This window comes from Pseudorca crassidens, chromosome 15 (genome assembly GCF_039906515.1).
Source record: "Pseudorca crassidens isolate mPseCra1 chromosome 15, mPseCra1.hap1, whole genome shotgun sequence".
NCBI lineage: Eukaryota > Metazoa > Chordata > Mammalia > Artiodactyla > Delphinidae > Pseudorca > Pseudorca crassidens.
In genome coordinates this window covers 26,350,041-26,373,954 of record NC_090310.1, presented here as the reverse complement: position 1 = coordinate 26,373,954, position 23,914 = coordinate 26,350,041, and the positions used below count along the sequence as shown (strand labels likewise).

The 23,914-nt window shown below is 45.0% G+C and overlaps 1 protein-coding gene across 6 annotated transcripts in view; it reads right to left on the bottom strand.

Moving 5' to 3' along the window:
* The window catches only part of MYH11 (myosin heavy chain 11), a 128,010-nt gene that overhangs the window by 34,092 nt on the left and 70,004 nt on the right, over positions 1 to 23,914 (bottom strand). For all 6 annotated transcript variants that reach the window (XM_067706551.1, XM_067706552.1, XM_067706554.1 and 3 more), the window contains 9 exons: positions 21,506 to 21,569; positions 19,514 to 19,612; positions 16,140 to 16,283; positions 8,093 to 8,188; positions 5,935 to 6,053; positions 4,191 to 4,343; positions 3,089 to 3,262; positions 1,939 to 2,112; positions 453 to 567 (listed from right to left, as the gene is read on the bottom strand). In XM_067706551.1, the coding sequence (XP_067562652.1) occupies positions 453 to 567; positions 1,939 to 2,112; positions 3,089 to 3,262; positions 4,191 to 4,343; positions 5,935 to 6,053; positions 8,093 to 8,188; positions 16,140 to 16,283; positions 19,514 to 19,612; positions 21,506 to 21,569 (1,138 nt within the window). The remainder of the gene's footprint in view (positions 1 to 452; positions 568 to 1,938; positions 2,113 to 3,088; positions 3,263 to 4,190; positions 4,344 to 5,934; positions 6,054 to 8,092; positions 8,189 to 16,139; positions 16,284 to 19,513; positions 19,613 to 21,505; positions 21,570 to 23,914) is intronic.

The following is a 23,914-nucleotide window of genomic DNA, read 5'->3' as shown; positions in this document are numbered from 1 at the left end:
TGGCCCCACTGATCTCATTTCACCCTCACAATAATCTTAGGGGAGGTAGGGGATTTTTTTTTTTTTTCTGGCTTTAGCAATGAGGACAGGGAAGCTTAAGGAAGTCAAGTGACTTGTCCAAGATCACACAGCTCGTACATGGCAGAGAAGAGAATTCAGTTAAGCCTTTCTGACTCCAGAGGGGCCTTCTGACCCAACATACCTTCTAGGATATTTCCTCCATCAGTGCCTGAGCCCTGACTCAGGACCTTCTCCCTGGGGTCCAGGCGTGGGGTTGAGGGCCTCAGGAATTTGTTGAATGTGTCAGTCAGACATCATTAGCACCTGCCAACACTGCCCTCTCCCCCACCGCACAAAGGCCCGCCCCTCCTGGGAGCAGGTGTGGGAATCAGGGGCAGCTGGAAGGGGCTGGAGGGAGTTCAGTCCTCCTGCTTCAGCAGGCAGGGCCTTACCGTCCTTCCACAGGTCAGCCACAAACTTGTCCGAGGAGGCATTGAGGAGGGAAGTCACATTGTCATTCAGCGGGTCCATATTCTTGGTCAGCCAGGCGTTTGCATTGTAGTCCACCTGCCAAGGACCACCCCACCGGTCAGGTGCTCCTGCTTCAGTTATGAACTAAGGGCAGGGCTCCAGTCCTCCTGTTTCCCTCCCGGATCTTCCGAGGTCAGAGAGGAAACATTAGTGGTTGCCAGGATGGGAATCCACAAACATCAATGAAGAGACCAATAGGTCAGAACTTTAAAGGGCTCTGCGCACAGTAGGGCATCAGCCATGGTAGCCTTTGCTAGGAAGGCCTCGTCTCTATCCTTGCCTTCTCCTAGTAAGCCTCCTCTGGCAGCCTCCCTTTTCCAGAGCCCAGCACGATGCCTGTGATTTCCAAAAGGTGTGGAGCTTTGCTGGTGGTGAATACCCTCCCCTCACACCCAAAGTTCCCCTCTCATCCAGTGAAGGCTTGACAACAATCTGGTTTTTAGATTAAATTTGGGGACCTCTTTTTAATTTTATTATTTGGACTATGAAATGGAAAGGACCTCATAAAATAGCTCTGGTGGGCTCGTACAGGATGTGGGTTTTAACTGCGATGGCCAGGTCTGAGCTAAACTGTGAGCCAATAAAACTTTATTTACAAAAATAGGCTGTGGGCTGGGTTTGGCACCTGGGCTGTAGTTCGCCAATCCCTGGTTTAGGGCATTGCTTGTCCCCAGTGAAGATACTGGGGAGTCAATAAAATACTCTTAAGATTCTTCAAGTCAGACTGAGCTCTGTCTTTTCTACATTATCCAGGACCCTCAGGAGCCATAGGGGAAGGTCCTGTACATCAAGAGCTATGACATGATGACAGTGATGACAGAGGTGGAGGAGGAGGAAGGAGGAAGAAGGAAGAAGAAGACAGCCATCGCAGATTTCCCTGGGTGGCACAGGCTGGCAATGGCAAACCCAAGGGCATGATAAAGGAGACTCCTGTTGGACTCAAAAGTGGGTTTATTGGTCACCCCATTCCAGTTGGCCCTTCCTGTTGGGTTTAACTTGTAGCAGGAAGGATTTAGAGTCTATACAAGAAAGAATTGCCTGGCCACCGAGGTTGGAGTATATTAGAGAGGCTAATATAATAGATGTATACAGTAGCCTCTCTAATATATTATATTATATATCTCATATATGTATCTAATATACAACATATATATTAGCCTCTCCACTACATTATATATTCTATATCTCTAATATACATGTATTATATATACCTTAGCCTTTCTATTATATGTTATATCTCTATATCTTGTCCCTTACTGATGCTTAGACAAATCATGTATAAGACTTGGTTGGGATTTGATTTATACCAGATGTCTTTGGGTTCTGCCATTCACAAGTTGCTCCTACTCTGAGCATCCTGCCTGGGTCCCCTGGGACAGAGAGACCCCTGGGACATTCAGCTGGTACCTTCCCGGCATAGTGGATGATAGAGAATTCAGTTTTGTCCTTGAGTTGCTTGGGCTTCTGAAACTTGGGGTGGTTGCCCTGCTCCGAGCACAACTTCTCCACAAAGGACTTGTCTGTGGCTTTGGGGAACCAGCACTCCTCGTCCAGCAGGGCCAGCACACCTGGAGGGTTGTTCTGTGGAAGACAAGCAGGGCAGACCATAGCAAGGATGCCCAAACCTCAGGCTTGCCAGGAAGAGCCGGTCACCCAAACACATGCATAGGCTCCATTACTGTATCTACCTACATATAAAGGTGGATTTATGCCCTTGACCCCAGCTCCCCCAATCTATCCTCAAAGAATGATGTGCCCAGTGGACCAGCACTAGGGAAGGGCCAGCCCCAACAGAACATGCTTGCTGCTGCCCCCTCGTGGGCAGTACACACACAACATCACAAAGAGTTCTAGCAAAGGAATGCATTCCTTTACGTATAAATTCACCTAAGGGTTCCTTTGAGTAAAGTGTTTCTCTGTGGCTGAGACACTTTAAACTAAGGTGTCAAGAGCACCACCAGATCTGCACATGCCGTTTGCTCTGCTGGAATGGCCTTCACTTTTTGGACTCAGATCAGAGAAGCCTTTCCTGACTATTCTGTCCAAAGCAGGCACTCCTAAACCACTCTCCGCGTTGGCCTTATCACGGGTTTTAGTTGCTTCTTTTGTTTGGTTTCATTATCCGCTCTTCCAGGAGGGCAGGGACTGCATCCATCTCATTCATTGTTACATCCCCAGCCCCTAAAGAGAGGGCCCAGCACATAGTAGGTGCTCAGTAAATGGTCATTCAATAATTATTTCTTGTGTACCTATTATGTGCATGGTTCTAGGAGTTTGGGATGGGTCAGTGAAAAAAACCAAGATCCTTGCCTTTGGGAATGAATGACTGGGAGAGATGGGAAGGGGAGGGATGGGGGTGGTGGGGAGGGGAGGAGAGGGGAGGAATAAAAAAAGAAATATCGTTGATATGAAAATGTGAGTCAAGGGACAATGTGACTTAGTTCACACAGATTCAGTTTACAGGCTTTTGGGACTCAGTGATGGGGGAAGCCGTACCCCATGGAGAGTGTGCAGGGTCCACGTGCCGGCTGCGTGCGAGTGTGAGGTGGGGCCTTACCGGCCTCTCGATGAGCTCAATGCATGGCTGCAGGTCCAGCCCGAAGTCGATGAAGTTCCATTCGATGCCCTCGCGCTGGTACTCCTCCTGCTCCAGGATGAACATGGTGTGGTTGAAGAGCTGCTGCAGCTTCTCGTTGGTGTAGTTGATGCACAGCTGCTCGAACGAGTTCACCTGAGCACATGACACCAGGGGAGCCCCCGTGAGCATCACGGTACAAGTCAGAGGACTTGGGGCCCTGGAGAAGCTCCGTGCTGGAGAAAGCCCCACGCCGGACACACTTTCCACAAGCCTGCTGTGCCATTTTAGCACCCAGAGAGGTCTCAGGCCCCAATGAAGGCTGCCCAGGGTTCATGAGGGCTGACAAAAGTTACTTATTCTCATGTCACATGGTTTTACGGACACACGTGGTTTTAAGGATGCTTATCTCCATCTGCACAATGATTTATGGATAGAATAACCGTGTAAGGTATTTCATCACCGCATTTTGCAGATGTGGAAACTGAGGCTCAGAGAGGGAGTAATTCCATAGTAGATATGTTCTGGAATATCTGTCAATCTCAACATCTTCCCTTTCACTGAGAACTTCCCTTCAACCCATGGGAGTGGGATCCAGGAGGCATGTTACATTCCATGAAGTACTGAAAGACCCGAAAAACAGTGCTTGGCTCTGAGGTGACATGTGGCCCAACTCAGGTAGGAGTCAATGAGACTCAATTCCAAGACTTTGGGTGGAACTGTTGGAAAGAATTGGAACTGGTTGGAACTGAGAGGCAGTCTGGAGCGGTGGCAGCCACCTTGCCACCATGAGGGGAGAGCCTGCTTGAGAACAGAGCCAAGGTGGAGGATGGTGGAGAGAGGGAGATGGCAGGAGTTCAGGTCCTGCCTGTTGGATCCAGCTGTACCTCTGGCCTCAGTTTCAGAAACCAATACATTCCCCATTGGATTTCTGTCTCTTACACCCTCAAGGATTTAACCTTAACTAGACAGTCTCCCACCCTATAGTAGCCACCTGCCTTTCTCCAAAATAGTGATTTCTCCAAGTGGAAGCTAATTTCCAGAGAACCGAGACCATGTCTGTCATGAGCCTGCCAAGCTGTACCTCAAAGATCTCAAATCCAGCGATGTCCAGGATCCCCAGGAACGAAGCCCCTTGCCGGTGAGTCTTGTCCAGGGCTTTGTTCACGCGGGAGAGTATCCAGCGGAAAAGGCGCTCATAAGTGGCCTTGGCCAGAGCCTCTATTGCAAAGTCTGCCTACAGGGGGGCGAGAGGACATGGTTACTCCCAATGGGCTGTGTTTTCACATGGGCCTGGCTGGTGGCCCTGGATTTTTATTTTCCCTCTACCTATAATCAGTCCTTAAAAAATAAACAAAGAAAAGGAAACTATACCATCTCTACAACCAGCAATGAGGGACGGAGTGGTCAGACCTAGGAATGACAATGTGAATAATAATCACTTCCTGTCAGAGGGACCTGGAACAAAGTGGAGTCTGCTCCATCCCAGTGATCATTTAGAGGCGGTCAGTCCTGCCTCTAGAAAGGGTATACAGTCATTTCCAAAACTTAGTTCAGACCTCGTACCTTCAATTAAGAGCTCAAGATGAGGTCAGGAGTGAGGAACTCTGCTGTTCTTACGCAATCAGTGTTGTATCTTCAAAACCTGACATAGGACTTTGATTATTCTAGTATTGGATAGATGAGGGATACAAAGATGGATGGGTGGATGGATGGATGTGAAACCAAGTCCCCCTAAAACCGAGTTCCTCTGCCGAGTTTATGATTAATCTCTCTATCCAAAATTTTATTCCCTTTCTCGTACTGTACCTGTTCCACTCAGGATTGGAGCGGGGATGGGGGCCAAAACTGAGCAGGACCCTGTGGGGCCTTGACAGGTACAAAAGCCCCTCCATGTCCCCTGTTTCTTGTTTGTAGAAAAAGGGCTCCTAAGCCTTCCCTGATTTCCAAAGAGCAGATTCAAGGAGTTACTAATTAGGGAAGTGAGGGAATGCAGAAACAAAGGAAAAGCCGTCAAGAAACAATAGTGCAGGGATAAAACAGAGTCCTAGTTCCTCCTCAAGGGATGCACATAACAATCTGAATGGGATACAGTCTTTGAGTTGTTCTGCAGGAACTAAGACTTCCACCCAGGTGGAGGATGGTGACTACATACACAAGTGCATAGAACCCAGACTGGTCAGAAGCAGAAGGTCGATGATTAAGATTCCTGGAACACCACCCTGTTACCTCACCACAAGCCAATCTGAAGAAAGTCACGCCCCCTGCAACCCTGACCCCAAATGTTGCCTTTAAAAGCCCTTCCCTGGGCTTCCCTGGTGGTGCAGTGGTTAAGAGTCTGCCTGCTGATGCAGGGGACACAGGTTCGTGCCCCGGTCTGGGAAGATCCCACATGCCGTGGAGTGGCTGGGCCCGTGAGCCATGGCCGCTGAGCCTGCGCGTCCGGAGCCTGTGCTCCGCAACGGGAGAGGCCACAACAGTGAGAGGCCCGCGTACTGCAGAAAGAAAAAAAACAAAAACAAAAACAATAAAAGCCCTTCCCTGACAGCCACCAGGGAGTTCAGGTCTTTTGAGCATGAGCCACCCATTCTCCTCATTGGGCACCTGCAATAAACTCAGTACTTTCCTTCACCACAACTCAGTGTCAGCAAATTGGCTTTGCTGTGTGGCTGGTGAGTGGACCCAAGTTTGGTTAGGTAACAGATGAATGGATGGATGGACAGATGGATGGGTGGATGGATGGATGGATGGCTAGAGGGCTGGACGGATGGAAGATCCTGCAGGAATAAATGACAAGTTCAGGAATAAACGGCAAAGGCATCATTTACCTGTTCTTTTGTCTGAGCTTTCTGTACCACGTCCCGCCCGACTTTGATACGTGGGGTCAGGATGGATCTGGTGAAATCCGTCACATTAATTCCCATGAGGTGGCAAACTTTCTGAGCAGCTGGATGGAGAAAAGAAGCATATTAAGTGTATCACAAAAGTGCAGGCTTGGAAAGAAGGCACATAACATGGGACATTTGTGATCTGTGGATACATTGGTTTTTCCTTGGTGAGATGGAGCACGATAGTGAACATAGCATGAAAGAGTCTTAAAAACTGCTGTCATTAGTGACCTCACCCCCAGTGTTTGGCTAAAAGAGGCAATGATGGGGCTGGGTTGGAGGTGGGCCCCAATTGGGGGCTTAGGGTCAGAACTAGGTTCAAATCCTTGCTCCTTTCCCACTTCCTAGCCATGTGATTTTGGAAAATCTACTTAGCTTCCCAGGCTCTTGCTTACAAAAAGGATCAGCTATTTGGTACCTTGTTAGGTTGTCAATGGGATTAAATGAGGTAGGTATGAACATGACATATAGTTAAATTCAATAAGCATTTGTTCCACCATTCCAAGATATATGTTGCAGTGTATGTAGTGGAAAAAATATTGGAAACAACTTAAATGTCTATTCATAAGGGAGCAAACAAATATATCACAGTATTTTTATAAGATGGAATACCAAATAGCAGTTAAAGCAATGACCTGGCTTTTTCTTTCTCTCTAGACCAGTGGTTCTCAGTTGGGAATGATTTTGCTCCCATGGGACATTGGCAATATCTGGAGACATTTTTGGTTGTCACACTAGGGGATGCTACTGTTAGGAAACCCTGATCTAGACAGTTGTGAGTACAGAGTAAAAAAAAAAAAGTTGCAGAATGATGCCTACAGAGTGACATCATTCATGTAAATTAAAAACACACTCACAAAGCAACACTGTATACTGTTCAGATACATGTGTGTGAAATTATAAACATAAAACCAGAAGGGTATGTGGTACAGTACAATTGTGGTTGCCAGGAGGTTCAGGGACTCAGTTGGGAGAATAAGAGATGTCAGTCTTCTCTATACTGTGTTTTGCTTCATTCTAAAGACAAAGATGTATTTGAAAATATTCACAAATGTCAATTCTGAATGGTGAACATGTGGGTTCTTGCTGTATTCATGTAGTTCTGCATAAAAACTTTTTCTCCAAAAAAAAAAGTCCACTAGCTGCTTCCTTAACGTGAAGACTAGTGATACACGATAGTTTGGATGTGTGAGGTGGACGGTAAATAGTGTAGTTTTAGGATTTTTCACCATCTCTTTTTAAGGGTGCTCTTTTGGTTTCTCTTTCCCTGAGGGTCTCTCCTCAGAGGATTCCTTTAACTTGCTATATCTGGGCGTGTAACACATAAGAAACAACTGGCAGTCAAACTGGGAGCTTGGAAAAGCAACCCAATATACAGCCTGAGACGGCGATGTGAGGCCACAGGTGAGCACGTTGGGAACTTATGTCATCCTTTTACATCAGCCGCCAACAAGCATGGTGGTAGCCAGGCCATCTTTTCAAAACACGAAACACTGCTTATTTGCAGGTAGGGCTGTCAAGATTTAGGAAAAATATATAGGAAGCCCAGTGAAACTTGAATTTCAGATAAACAATGAACACTTTTTAGTATAATTATGTCCCCAATATTGCCTAGAACATACTTACTATCAAAAGTGTTTATCTGAAATTCAAATTTCACTGGGCATCCTTTATTTTATCCAACAATCCCAACTGCAGGGAAACGTGAGGTCTGCCTCCCCAACAAGACCACATATGCCATAAGAAGTGGGGTGGTCCCTGTCTCATTTCCTGCTGTATCCCAGTGCCCGGCATATAGCAGGTGCTCAAAAATATTTGTTTAATAAAACAAATGAGTGTGGGGTTTTTAGAAGAGGCACTCCCTAAGGATCCTGTCTGATCCAAAACTTAGTTTTTCCCCCCACTCTCTGACTCAAGAACTTTCCACGTAGGATCTTAAGCAGTGAAAAGTTTGAAAAAAGAGAGAATTAAGTGATAATAATCTAGTCTAGTTCTTGTTAAGGCCCCAGATAACCTCATCCAGAAAAATAACCAAAGACAATGTGACCTTCCCTTCCATCACCAAAGTCATCAGTTATTATGAAAAAGCGGCAAGCACCTGTGTTATCCGGCATGGACGCCTGGTCTGTGTTTCTTTCCTTCTTGAAGACAATATTCCCAAGTTGCAGGACGGATGACACCACCTTCAATATGGCTGAAGTGAGGAGAGAAGTACAGATAAGACACAAATGCCAATACCAAGGTTTGGAGTCTAAAGGTCATTGAAGACCCAGAGCCAGCCTACATCTTTCCCCTAAAAAGACTCAGTTCTGAGCTTTTAGGAGAAAGCCAAAGCACCCCAATTCCCTGCTAAGAGGGGAGAAAACCTGGCTGGGAGGAGCAGAATATTTTTGGATGGTTGCTAAAAACCGTTGGGAGGAGCAGAATATTTTTGGATGGTTGCTAAAAACCGTGCCCTACAGTGGAATACTATGCAGCAGGGGATGGCAATCTATAGCCAGTGGACCAAATCCGGCCCAATGCCTGCCATTGTAAATAAAGTTTTATTGGAACCCAGCCACACTCATTCACTTACATATTGTCTATAGCGGTTTGCATGCTTAATGGCAGAGTTCAACCGTTGCCATGGAGATCGTATGGCCCACCAAGGCTAAAATACTTACCCTCTGGCCCTTTACAGAAAATGTTTGTCAACCTCTTCTATACAGCAAGGAGACTGAATGATTTATGACTACAAACAACAAAATTGCTGTATTATCTCACAAATACTAATGCTGAACAAAGGACTCCAAATGTAAACAAGAACATATCATATAAGTCCCATTTATAGAACGTTCAAGAACGGGCAAAACTATGCTGTTAGAAGTTAGCATGGTGGTCATCCTTGACTGGGGGAAGCTACTAGAAGGAACAAGATGGAGCTTCATGGGGTCTGGTGGTATTCATGTTCTCTTAGTTATAACAGGCACTAGTTACACAGGTGTGTTCAGACACATGGGAAGGGATGGAAGATGGATGGTTGGAAGATGAATTGATGGATGGATGAAAGGAAGGAAAACGGATGATAGATGGATCAATGAATGGATAGATAATAGATGGATCAATCAATGGATTGATGAATAGATAGATGGAGGAAGATGGATAGATGGATGGATGGATGGATGGATGGATGGATGGATGGATGGATGGATAGAGGGAGGATTGATTAATGCAAATGCGTGGCTTTAGATTAACTCAGGTGCAAATCACCCAGGATTTCCAAGAAGAAATCACTGTGTTCCAAGAACAAAACCTAGAGATTCCAGCCTCCTCTGGTTCCTTAGGCCAAACGAGCGGTGACAACCTTTTACAACAGCTGTCCTCACACCTGGCCCAGCTCAGGAGGAGAAAGGCCTAGATCAGCCACCCATATGCTCCCATTCACCACTGCAAAACTCTACACCCAAAAGATGAACAGAGCTTCTGTTGACAGGGCACAGCTGAGGCAGTTTCTTTACTACCATCTATGAAAGGGGTTTAGTGAACTGTCAAGACCAATACTCACAGTTCTTAAACTGCAGGTCTAAATTAGGATTGCTGGAATGCCCGCAGAGCCTGGGTAAGCAGTGAATTTCGGCACTCAACCTGGGCACTAGTGAAATTTTGGCCCAGATAATTTGTTGTGGGGATATCCTATCATCATTATAGGCTATTTAGCCACATCCCTGGTCTCTAACGTCAGTAGTGCTACCCTCTCCCAAGTTGGGACAACCAAAAATGTCTCCAGACATTGCCAAGTATCCCCCGGGGGCCGACTCACCCCTAGCTGAGAACCACTGGTCTAAATGAGCAAGGCAGATTGATGGGGACTGTGGGGACTCACGGGGGCCACAACCCTGCATGAAAGGGGAGAGTTGCTACTCCAATCATGGCTGCGGGGGAGGCAAGCCCAGAGCTGCCAGGCTTCTGATTTTTCCAAAGATGATGGAAACCCAGATTTTTATGTGAAATCTACCCAGGTTTAAAATTGACAACTTTAATGGCTGTGGAGGCCAATCTCTCTTGAGGGCTCAGGCACTGCTGGTTTGCACTTTGTGGTATAGATAGCACTGTCACAGAAATAACAAAAGAATTGTCACCACTCCCAGGTCACAAGAGCTGGTGGACAGCAAAGTGGAGAGGGCTGCCCAGATAGCAAGGGCGGCAAGGGCTGGCAGTCTGGGACAGTGGTTGAAAGCATGCACTCTAGTGTTAGGAAGTCCAGCCTCACCTTGCTGAGCCTTAGTTTCCCCATCTGCAAAATGCAGAGGGTAACAGCAGTACCTGCTTCATAACGTTTATATCAGGAGAGATGCTGCAAACCAGGGGCCTGGCCCAGTAGGTGCTAAATAGAAGTAGCCACCTGTAGTGGGTTGACTGGTGACTGCCCAAAGACATGACCATCCAGAACCTGTGAATGCGACCTTATTTGGAAAAAAGATCCCTGCAGATGCAATTAAATGAGATCTGGTGGGCCCTAAATCCAATGACAAGTGACCTGATGACAGAGAGAAGAGAAGATGCACAGGGCAGAAGGAAACGTAAAGAAGGAGGCAGGTTGTAGTGATGCGTCTACAAGCCAAGGACTGCCGGCAGCCACAGAAGCCGGGAGGGGGGCCTGGGATGGATTTTCCCTCAGAGCCCCCAGAAGAAACCAACCCTGCCCACACCTTGGTTTCAGACTTCTGGCCTCCAGAACCATGAGAGAATAAATTCCTGTTGTTTTAAGCCACCAAGTTTGTGGTAATTTGTTACAGCAGCCTCAGGAAACTAATACGCCACCCTTATTACTGAGGAACAGGAAATAGGCTTTCCCAACATGTGGCAGACGTACCACATGTACACAGGGTGGATGATTATAGGTGGTATGTGAAACTTTTAAAACATTTCAATAGTTAGGTACTTATTCTAATTTATTTCAAATTGTATAACCAGGACACATACTTAGTGATTGTACGGAACTGTTGTTTAGACAAAGCCCAGAGTGGATGGGGCTATAGAAATCCACCCTAGGCATAAAAATATTCAAACAATGATGATACAGATGAAACCCAGAAGCGGCATCAATTGTGAATGACTGACACCTGGAAATGGACCTAGACAGTCCCTGGGACGATATGAGGACAATGCTGGAGTTAGCTGCCGGGGGTTCGCATCTTGGCCATGTTAGTAGCAGCTGTGTGACTTCAAGTCAGGTATTAGCCTCTCTGGGCCCATTTCACCATCTGAAGGCCCATAAAACCACCTGCTTCATAGGCTTGTCATGAGGATTAAATGCATAGCACCTAAACCCAGGCAGTGCTCAATAAACAGTAGTTGCTATGATGTCACAATGATTATGATGGTCTTACACTGTTCCTAGCTCCCTGTGCAATCTAGGGCAAGTAATTCTCCCTTGCTGAAGTCCAGGAACCAGAGGAGACTGGTCACCTGGAACCTCATGCAGCTCCAGGGGTCAGGCCTGACACTACCGTCAGCTCCCCATTTTCCTTTGGCTTCTTTGGGGAGGGTTGGGAGTAGCCCTAGATTTATAATCAAGGTTGGTATACACACTGGTCTAAGTCCGTGTCCCATGGGTGTCAGTCATTTGTACACCCTCATCCTAATGCTTGTTCTACAGGCATACCATCTGTTCTACTATTTACTTAACATTTTTCTTTACATTCACTTCTCTTTCCTATGATTCACTTAAGTAGAAAACTTTTTCTTAAGTGAAAAATCAGCTTCCCTTGCCATAAATAGATGACACCTATAAAAATAAATACAGGAAAGATAAACCATATTATCAAATGCTAGCAAGAGGCTAGGGCCTGCCCAAGGTGCTGGGCCTGGGGTCTACTCTCCAGGGTTAAAAGGGTGATTAGCAAGTGTCAGGGAGGGGCTGAAGACCTAGTAGGTGCCAAACTGCTCCTCTCTTTGAAAGTCATCAGAAGAACTGAAAGGGACTAGAGAAGGGACCACCATCTCATGGTGGGCTTCTGTATCACTTATCACCCAGCAAAGCGAGTCCACATTGTAGAACATTCTGGGCCCCTTTTAACCTTGGTTTCAATACCTTGGTTCTGACACAGATTTTTTTTTTTAAGTTTAAAGGACAAAACCCACCTTCCCACAGACAAAAACAGAGCACAGTGAATCATAAAGTGGGGCTTGGGATTCATGAGACCTGAGTGAGTCCCAGCTCCAACAGTGTGTCCTTGGGTAATTTCCTTTACTTCTCTGTACCTCAGTTTCCTCATCTGCAAATTGAGGTAATAATGGCCACCCCTTAGGATTGTTTTGACATTAAGTAATGCATATAAAGCATTTAGCACATTGCTTTGTTCCCTGATGTCTTCACTTTAAATATATTAGAAGCATTTCCACGTAAGGCAATGTCTTTCTAAGACCATTTAAAAGGTCCCGTTGCTTTCTTTCATAAGGTCAACAAATAATTAAATAAGCCTTCAATCAATCAATATTTTGGTTTGTTCCAGTTTTTTAGTATTTAAATAAAACTGAACATTCTGGTACATTCTTTTAAAAAGGGGATTTAGCACTCTTAGAGGAAAACATAGGAAGAACACTCTGACATAAATCACCGCAAGATCTTTTTTGGTCCACCTCCTAGAGTAATGGAAATAAAAACAAAAATAAACAAATGGGACCTAATGAAACTTAAAAGCTCTTGCACAGCAAAGGAAACCATAAACAAGACGAAAAGACAACCCTCAGAATGGGAGAAAATATTTGCAAACGAATCAACGGACAAAGGATTAATCTCCAAAATATATAAACAGCTCATGCAGCTCAATATTAAAGAAACAAACAACCCAATCCAAAAATGGGCAGAAGACCTAAATAGACATTTCTCCAAAGAAGATATACAGATTGCCAACAAACACATGAAAGGATGCTCAACATCACTAATCATTAGAGAAATGCAAATCAAAACTACAATGAGGTATCACTTCACACCAGTTAGAATGGGCATCATCAGAAAATCTACAAACAACAAATGCTGAAGAGGGTGTGGAGAAAAGAGAATCCTCTTGCACTGTTGGTGGGAATGTAAATTGATACAGCCACTATGGAGAACAGTATGGAGGTTCCTTAAAAAACTAAAAATAGAATTACCATATGATCCAGCAATCCCACTACTGGGCATATACCCAGAGAAAACCATAATTCAAAAAGACACATGCACCCCAATGTTCATTGCAGCACTATTTACAATAGCCAGGTCATGGAAGCAACCTAAATGCCCATTGACAGATGAATGGATAAAGAAGTTGTGGTACATATATACAATGGAATATTACTCAGCCATAAAAAGGAATGAAATTGGGTCATTTGTTGAGACGTGGATGGATCTAGAGGCTGTCATACAGAGTGAAGTAAGTCAGAAAGAGAAAAACAAATATCATATATTAACGCATGTGTGTGGAACCTAGAAAAATGGTACAGATGAACCAGTTTGCAGGGCAGAAGTTGAGACACAGATGTAGAGAACAAATGTATGGATACCAAGGGGGGAAAGCCGTGGTGGGGTGGGGATGGTGGTATGATGAATTGGGCGGTTGGGATTGACATATATACACTGATGTGTATAAAATTGATGACTAATAAGAACTTGCTGTATAAAAAAATAAATAAAATTAAATTAAAAAAAAAAAGGAAATATAACCCTGACATTTAAGACCTTTCATTGTGGGACAAAAAAGGTCACCTACAAACTTGTGTTTCTCATTACAGTGGATCTGAAATTCTTATGCCATTACTTTCCCATGGAGCATTGTACTTAAAGTCACAATTATGTAAATGATATTTCTGCTACTTGTTACAGTCTCTGGACTTCTGAGTGTAATTTGTATCTCTTTTCAGGTACCTGTCATGATGTCGCTATCTGTTTGTGTATATGGCCCTTTCCACCCCATTAATTTCCTTTTTTTTAAGATTTTTTTTTGATGTGGACCATTTTTAAAGTCTTTAAAAAGTCTGAATTTGTTACAATATTTATTCTGTTTTATGCCTTGATTTTTTGGCCACGAGGCATGTGGGATCTTAGCTCCCCGACCAGGGATCGAACCCTCACCCCCTTCACTGGAAGGCGAAGTCCCAATCACTGGACCACCAGGGAAGTCCCGAAAAAAAAAAGGGGGGGGGTATTTAGCAAATATCTGGCCTACAGCAAGTACTTAATCATCAGTTGTATTTTCTTTTTTTAAAGCAAAGATTAGAAGTAAAAACTGACTCATGTTCCAAATAAAATGAATCATTCTTGGAGAGCTGATGTCATTAAGGAAGGGATGCTGTAAGCACTGGATTCTGAAGTAGGATCCTAGCCAAAATCCACAAACACCACCCATTTGTTATCTCATTCATGGAGTCTTCTTTTTTCTGGGCCCCAAGTTATCTCTGAAGGAGCTGCCCTTCCTTATAAGTTTAATTTTTGCAACTGTAGCCATTATTCTGGGGCTCCAAACGGGTGTGGGTGTGGGAAGAAAGCGAAAATTTCCACAATCTTGTCCTGGTGTTCCCAAAAGAGATTAACCTTGAGTACTGAGGCATATCTAACCCAGAAGAAAAAGTGTTTCTTGCACAGTATGGAAACCAGAAATATCTCTATGAGCTTTCCTATTCTCAGGACGAAATGTGTTTCTTGGTCATTGGTTGATGATATTGATCAATATTGGACCATCACCAGAACTGCCTTTCCAGGAAGAACCCAAGTACACCGACTGCCTCAATTACTCACCCTCCCCTCCACCTACATGTTCTCAATGAGGCCAACAACCTCTCTACCTCCAGCTCCAAGAATGGAATCGAGACCATAACAAAGAGACATAACAGAGCTTTCAACAACCCTGGTTCATTGTGAGTAGCTCAGGAATATGCATGTCAACCTAGGCAATATGACTCCATTCAGGGGTGCAGGCAGGGAATCCACTCTGCTCATTTCTGCTGGACATAAAACCAATGGATGTAAGGGCTGGAGCCACAGCAGCCATTTTGTTGCCAAGAAACTACTTCCTACTTAAAGACAATGTTGTTGAGAGACCAAGTTCTAAAGACATTCTTTGAGTCCCTAGAATTTGCTGTTCCTGAAACCACTATCCCTGAATTTTTCAGCTCTATGAGTGAATCATTTTCCTTTTTGCTTAAGCCAATTTGGTCACTTGTAACCAAAAGAGCCATAACTCATGCAGCCACCTTTCTAAAACACCAATAAACCACGTAAAGTAATATTAATTTTTCTCCTTCTCCTTTTTTTTTTTGAGGGAGTGGGGAATTCAGAGAGCAGAAATCTGTCCTGACCAGAGAAAAGTCCCTAACTAATTCCAGTGGTACTGAGGCAGGAAAGACAGGGCCGGGCCCAAGGACAGCCTCCTCATGTATAGGCATTAGGCAGAAGGCAAAGCCACCTCCTTGTTTTGCATTTAACGAGGCCATGACGCATGGAGGAATGGTATCCAACACAGAAATTTTGTAACATCTGAACAAGAAACTGACCAATAAAACTGTAGAGCATGCAAATAAAAATGCACAGGTTGCTGATGACCCTATAAGACTTTTCACCTGTGGCGCTTGACTAGTAAAGGAAAATGTAAGGGAAAACATCTCTTAGAGCACAGGTACAGTGGTTTCAGCAGAAAAATGCACAAGACTGGGGGCTGATGCAACCTGGTGTAATCCAGGCCACACCTCAACCTTCCCCCTCAATGAACATTCCACCCCTAATCAAAAACACCCACCCATTCAAAGGGCTAAAAATAAGATAAAAGGGGGATCAACAACCCTGCGGGGCACCCCTCACTCACGAGGATGCCCACACTCTTCTTTAAGTATGTAATTTTCACTTCTGCACTAAATAAACTTCTTTGTTCTCTTGCTACTCAGCCTCAGTATGTGTGTGTGCACGTGTGTGTCTGTGTGTATGTGTGTGTGTGTGTGTGTGTGTGTGTGTGTGTGTGTGTATGTCGGTGTGTGTTTATTTTTTTCCTTAGTGCCTTGTGTTCCTTGCCCAAACTCTTTTGGACGAGTTGAACAAGAGCCTGGACTTCTGGTAAAGCTTTCCTGGTATCAGTATCGAGAGCAGGAACCTCGCTCTCCTCACCAGCACCCCGCCTCGAGGTGGGAAGACTTACACAGCTGCTCCTCTTCATTGAAGCCCATGATCCCCATGGCCTCCAAGGTTTCTTGGAACATCTCATCGTCCTGGGCTGCCGGGATGGGCACAAATCCATTGGAGAGGAATGTGTAGTTGTTGAAGCCCTCCAAAAGCAAGTCATCTAGAAGGAGAGGAAGACGGGGTGGTGGTCAGGAAGGCACACTTCTATTTTGAACAGGAGACAGGAACCTGGTAAAGGGTCTGGCCCATCATAATTTCTTTCCCTTTCCCAAGACTTGGACAGTTTAAACCTTCCTTCTGCTTCATCGCATAGAAGCCATCATCCACCTCATACAGTGGTGCAGGTTGTGCACTGCCCCAGAGTGCCTGGCAGCTGAAATCCATTGTTGGCTCCACTTGCTAAGCCATGACCCCTGACAGAACATTGCATCTACCCAGAGGAAGAGACACCTTTATCTCAGTTGCCCAAAAGTACCCTGCCTTCAGAAACAAAGCTCTGAAAAGTTAGATTAATCTTTATCCATCCATTTATTAAACTTTTATCAAAATCACACATACACATGGATTTTTAAAATCAATGACTGAGCTATTGATATGATGCTCGTACTAAGAGCCTGAGAAATGAAACTTGCAGCTTCTAGTCAACACTGATCAAACAGAATTTAATGTGAACTTGACGAGCATCCCGAGGGAGGAAAAAGGCACCCTCGTTTTACAACCTTTATCAGCATTTGTCCCTGAATCACCCCACTTTTTCCTTCTTTAATAATCAAATAATTCTTTAGCTGTATATGATTTTACCACATATATGTTTTTGGACATCTAATATCTAATTAACACTGTGATTTTTGTTCTATATATGTTGTGTAATAGTTGATTTTGTCCTATCTTCACCAAACACGTTAAGCTTAATAAACATATTTATGAGAAAAAATTAATTACTATCTAAAGGTTTATAATAAAAATACCAATTGCTTGTCCCATCTTTTCTCCAACTCCTACCTTACCCTACAATAACTGCTTTTATCTCTTTTAACTGTTTTTTTCTGGTAGTTATCATTATCTCTCTATGTAATAGGCTTACTATATATTACTTTTATATATCATATTAATGGCTATTTCTGGATATGTCAAAATTAGATATTATCCATTGACTTCCTGCTATGGTGGAAAAAAGCTTTGGTGCTCTTACAATTGCTCTTACCATTTAGCCTCCCTCTTCTCAAACTATTTCTAGCTGAATCAGTAGATAAGGCTTATGTTAGGGATTGGCAAATCTGGTCTGCTGGTTATCTTTGTAGATAAAGTTTTTTTTTAATTTAATTTTTTTTAACACAGCAGGCTCTTTTTATTTTGAATTTTATTTTATTTATATTTTTAAATAGCAGGTTCTTTTTTTTGAATTTTATTTTTATTTTTTTATACAGCAGGTTCTTATTTGTAAAAAAAAGTTTTATTGAAACACAGCTGCTCCCATCTCCTTGTCTATTTTCTATGGCTGCTTTCATGCTACAATAGCAGCCAGAGTTGAGTAGTTGCAAGAAAAACCAAATCAAAAATGATCCCCAAAGCCTAAGATATGGACTATCTGGCCCTTTAGTAAAAACATTTGTCAACTCCTTGTTTATGACATCTATCAAATATTATTCTCTGAAAAGTCATACTCTGTAGTTACATTCCTTTGTTGTTATTCATCCCTTTCTCTCCCAAATTTATAATTCCTTCTTTTTTTCTTATACTATTTGCTTTTATGACACTGTCCAATATATCAAGTGTCCTCTTCCAGATCAATCTTTAATTAGGCTGGATTTGATTATACTTTTGGAGGGAATTCAGCAAGATGCTCTTCTTTTTAAACAAAGGGTTTTCCTGGGTCAAGTCACTAGGAAGCTACTTGATAAAGCTGAGGTTAAGTTGACCCGAGACACCAATTAAGCCTTTGGATTAACTGAAATGCCTGATTAAAGTCACAAGGATTTGAGTCTTTGCCAAGATTTCATTATCCAGACCATGGATACATGTGGAAATATTTGACTCCCCCTAAAAGCCTAACCTCTTCCCAGATCTATCATCAAGCATACAAGTGGTTCCTAGGGATCTCAGTTGTTGATTTTATCCTCTCTTGATTTCTGGGAGACCGGAGGCAGAGCACAAAACTGGAACCCAGGTTACCAAACAACAAAATTGTTGACTTTGGTGCCAAAGAGGTGGAAGAAAAATATAAACGCTTCCCTCTGGGCCAGGCCATCGTGTCTGCACTATATCTGCTAATTTACCTATGTGCCACTAACATCCATTCCGCCTCCCCTCTTTTATCCAAAATTGCTCCAGATGCCAAGCAACAAGATTAAATAAGGAACGCTGCTTCCCCTAGTGGTGGAACATTGCAATACACCTCATCACAGCAAAGGTACCAGCCCACACATCCTTTTGGTAATTTTCTAAGCAAAATAACTAACCCCGGGTCACAAAACTGATGGGAAGCAAAATTTGTACTGTTCTCCTAAAATTTAGGACTTAAACTTATTACTAGAATATAGACCATACTATGTACTTGTATTGACTGGTATACTCCTTTATTCAGCTGTGATTTATATATTCTTTGCAGTTAGTAGATTAACTCTTCTACACGCCTAGAATGTATAATTTCCTATTGGAGTCTGGTATACAGTATATAGTTTTTTTTTTTTTCAGTATATAGTTTTTATGTGAAAAATATTTTCCTTACAACAGAGGGCAGCAAACTACAGCACATTCCTATTTTTGTAAATAAAATCCTATTGTATAGCTTTGCCCATTGGTTTAGGCATTGCCTATGGCTGCTTCTGCATTACAACATCAGAGCTGAGTAGTTGTGACAAAAACCGTGTGGCCTACAGAACCTAAGAGATTTACTATCTGGTTCCTTACAGAAAAATATAGGTGACCCCTGCCCTACAAAAAGGTCAATTCAAAGTTATTTTCAAAACAGGAATAATGAAAAGTGCTTGGTTCCACTGCCCTTCCAAATTCCTTATACAATCAGAATGCCTCTTAAATACCTGCAACTTTTGTAAACGTGCAAATATGGCAATTGTCTTTCTCCCTTCCTGGAAGGCACAGATTGTGTCTATTTGGACTTGATGTCGTCCAGTCTAACTGGGCTTGATTAATGAATTATTTAATGCCTAACTGAAATGGACATCTACTATGTCACATAGTAGGTGCTCAGTAAATGAGAATGACTGAACAGAAGCCACACTCACTCACACAAAGGAGATGCTGCCCAGAGATGTGTAGCTCTTTCCCTGGCAGGATCTCAGACTCTGTTAACGGCTGATCGATTAACCCTGGATCATGATGAAAGGGAGGCCTGAGATCTCCCAACACACGTCCTTGCTCATCACTTACTTCTCATCTTCTCCTTGGCTCCAGCAATCAGATAGTAAAAGATGTGGAACGTCCTCTCGTCTCTGGCTTGGCGAATAGCCCGTGACTTTTCTAGCAGATCTGGTTTGGGAGGAGTTAAGAATCCCAGGGATACCACGTGTACCTCTTGTGGGAACATGACCTTCCTCCCCAATCCTTGTCACACCAGCTGCTGGAGGGGAAATCTCCAGGACCCGGGAGAGGTTCCCTGGAGTGTTCTGAAGAGTCTGATTGCTGGGGCAGAGTCAAGCCATCCACGCCTGGTCCACATGAGTTGACCTTCCAGTTCTGGCTCACAGATCCAAAAGAGACCACTGGGTGCTGCTGGCAGGCCCCAGTGCCGGGGAGAAGTGAGGGGAACAGAGTGGGGGAAAAAAAGCATAAAAAGACAGGAGTCAAAGGACTCCAGGATGAAAGACTTATGGGAGGGGCATGAAATGAGATGTTTCCCCAGCAGCCGTCACCAACTCCTCTTCTGCAGAGTGAGCTGTCTTTAGATATTACAGAGTAAAAATAATTACACCCTCTATGATTCGTTAATCCCTGTGCTAAATGTTTGACGTGCATTTTCTCATTTACACCTCACAAACTATCCTAGAAGCTAAGTGCGAATATTATTTGCATTTTCAATATAGGGAAACTGAGGCCCAGGGAAGCTCGGGGAAGGCTCAATTTCCCAGGAGCACAGAGCTAGGAAGTGACAACGCCAAGTGTCTGCGGTAGCCAAAACCACCCCAGACAAGGGGCTGGGCTTCGAGAGCTGGGTACCAGTTCTGGCTGGCTGAGTGACCGTGACCCAGCTGCCTAGCTGTCTAGCCTCAGGAGACTGTAAACATGACCCACTAATCAATCTAAGGAGAGCTGTTCTGCCATGGGGGGAGGGGATGGTAGGGAGGCACATGGGTGGTTGGGCTCTTGTACCAGGTGGATTTCCCCATGTAAGAACCAGGCTCTACTTGACTATGACAAAATCTGCAAAACCCTAACCACTGAAGAATGAATGATCATTTCTCTGTGCTCCCAAATCCATTGGATTAGACTGTGTCCCCCACCCCCGCTCTGTCATGTCAGGTCATGTAGACTAATTTCTCCTCCCAACGCCTCTTATTATACAGGGTCACAAACTCTCATCTGCAATTCCCAAATCCAGAAACTTCTGAAAACCAGAACTCAGCTAGTGGCCATACCCGTTCTGAGCCCACACGAGGCTATTTATGGTCTCCTTATCCCCCCGTAGGAGAATATGGGTGTCTTTGGCTGTATCTCATTTAATCCCTGCCCAGCTCTGGGAGGTGGGGATGGGGCCTGGTCAGTTGACCCCAGCCACGCCCTGAGCCCCCTCTGGGGTGCTAAGGAGCACAGGTGGCACTGGTGGGCTGGTGGGATTCTGATTCCTTAGATTTACAGAAACAGCTTCCTGCTTGCTTTGCCAGAAGCAGGCTGTTCCTCTGGGAAAGTCCTGTTTCCATTGATGTCCTGTCTGTGGGCTGAAGCCGCCCTGTTCCTAAGAAGGACAAGGGATCCGGGTTTAGCCTTGGACCCTGGCTCGAAAAGGATGAAGCGAAGTTCTCACGATAGCCGATGCTCAACCAGCCCTTATTCTGTCACGGTTCTAAGAGCTTTACATGAATGAATTCACTTGATTCTCACGACACCTCTATGAGGCAGGTATTATTATCATCGCCATTTCACTGACGAGGCACAGAGAGGTTGAGTAACTAGCCCAAGGTCGCTCAGCTAGGGAGAGGTCCACTCAGAATCAAACACAGGCTGCTTGAGGTCCCCAAACCTGGGGACCACCACACTACAAGGCTTGCTGTTAGGGGAAAACAACCCCAGGGGAGATTCGTTCTGGATGGTACCCAAGCGCCTGGGGAGAGAGGGGTGGCTCTTGTGCCCCCCTCAGGCTCTGGGCAGGAGGTTGGTGGGACCAAGGGTGGGAGTCCCAGGTGGCCCAGGCTCAGCAAAGGATACATGTCTCAATGTTGGCTCCCACGATGTAACCCGTGACGTCGAAGTTGATGCGGATAAATTTACCCTGCCAACAGGAAAAAACAGTTCATGGTGGGTTCCCCAGCCTCAGCCCCTCACCCTCATGCTGCAGGCAAGTGGGGAGAGAGGAGTCAGGGAGCATTCAAGGGAAAAAGAAGAAAACCAGAGACAGCTTCTTGCAAACACTCAAGAATCTCACAGGTCAGCATCTCCTGAGCTGGGAAGATCGAGGGCCTTATGGCGACAGAGGAACTTAGAAAACACTTTCTCAAATCAATTTCACTTGCTCTTGCAATGACCCTCAGCCCATCATAGCTCTCCCCATTTTAAAGGTGGGGAAACTGAGGCCAAGAAAGCTAGTGGGACCTGCCCAGTGTGGTAGTGCTCCTAAGAGGTAGAGGCATGAGTAGAAGGCACATTTGCCACACCCAGTGGCTGGAGGCCTCTCCCGCTGCCCCACTGCCCAGAAACATGCTGAGCCTCCATGATCAATCAAGCCCAAGTTCATCCAGCTGCGAATTAAACCGCTTCTTTGGGGCAGGTGAGCATGAACAGTGATGCCAGGGAGCCGCGCTATCTGAGCAGGCCCGGGCATAGGAGGCTCTGTAGGCAGGGCTGGGCCATGCCCCCAGCCCCGGGGCCCATCAGATCTCTCCACTTGGAAAAGATGCCAATCCACCTGCCTTCTGCCTCAGCCGAACCACAGAACCCAGGACAGCCAGGTCCCGCCTCTGGCAGCACCAGCCCTTTTCCTGCTTTCTTAACAGCTGACAAAGGATCGTATCCTTACCGCCCTCACCCACCCGTGATTACGTGGTGGGAGGCACCGTCCCCTAGGCTTGCTTGGGCCTCGACAAAACCCTCCCTCTTTCTCCATCAGGAAGCGAGACAGACAGTAGAATGATTCAGGACAATGAACGTTATTGCAACCGTAACAGAGGAGCCTGCTGGTCCTGGAGCCATCTTGCCTTCCTCCCGAGAAGACCTGGGGCACCAGTGAGTGGGGACATTTCAGGGATTCACTTTGAATTTGCTCTCATTTACTGACATCCTAGGAACTGCACTGGGTTACAACGCACAAATGCAGTGTTTCTTGGTGCAGCCAACACAAACCCCACGGGGATTTTGGAAATCTGGGGGAGGGACTGGAATTGTTACATGACGGTGGCAGCTACTGCTCTTAGTGGACAGGGGCCAAGGATGCTGGGCATCCTGCAATGGCCAAGAGAGTCCCAGACACCAAGCATTAGCCACCTACCCTATGACTTTCAAATGTCCCACCTGACACTCAGGGAGGTGAAAAACCTGTTTATAATTAGCTGAGCCTAGACCCTAATGGTGTTTTAGATAAAAACACACAAAAAATGTTAATGTTGTTCTCATGTAGGAATGTCATATCCATGTAACTCGAGAGCAAATTGTTCTTTGGTTCAGAGCTTTCCAAAGAGTGTGTCATCATTCTGGAAAATCCCATCCCATGGCTTCAGTCCCCGGATGAACTCCCCCTTGTCTCAGCCTGCATTTGTAGCTGTCAAGGTCACAGTGATTCTGGATATAAATGCAAGTGTCTGACTAGTTCATTGTGTCTTCATATGTGGTCTGGCCCGAGAACTGATATGCTGAAATGCACATTTTAATTATGAATTGTTTTATTTCTCCTTCATATTATAGCAAGGGCATTGTGCTATTTTTTTTTTTAATCTGATGTGTGTAGTAGGTGATGTTATCTATGACTCTAATTTTTCAGGGAAGGAAAGGGAACACCGCATAATTACTTGTAATAAGAAGTGGGTCTTGGGGTTGACGAGGCTGGGGCCCATGCGTGTGAATATGCAGGACACAGAGATACCCACAGAGCAGCTCTACGTGGGCGGGGCAGAGGTTTCTACAAAGAGTTTTTCACAGGGTCCCATCTGGTGACTGACAGTTCAGAGGGTCACCCACAAATCAGCAGGGACCTCCTCACTAGTGGAATTCAGATGCAGTCTTTCCTCCAAATTTCCTCATCAAAGTATCTTTCTGGGCTTCCCAGGTGGCGCAGTGGTTAAGAATCCATCTGCCAATGCAGGGGACACGGGTTCAAGCCCTGGTCCGGGAAGATCCCACATGCTGCGGAGCAAAACGAGGCCCATGTGCCACAACTACTGAGCCTGTACTCTAGAACCCGCAAGCCATAAATACTGAGCCCTCATGCCACAACTACTGAAGCCCGTGCGCCCAGAGCCCACGCTCCACAACAAGAAAAGCCACCGCAATGAGAAGCCCAAGCCCCGCAACAAAGATGAGCCCCTGCTCGCCTCAACTAGAGGAAGCCCACGCACAGCAACAAAACCCCAACATAGCCAAAAATAAATAAACAAAATAATTTTTTAAAAAAGCATCATTCCTCTT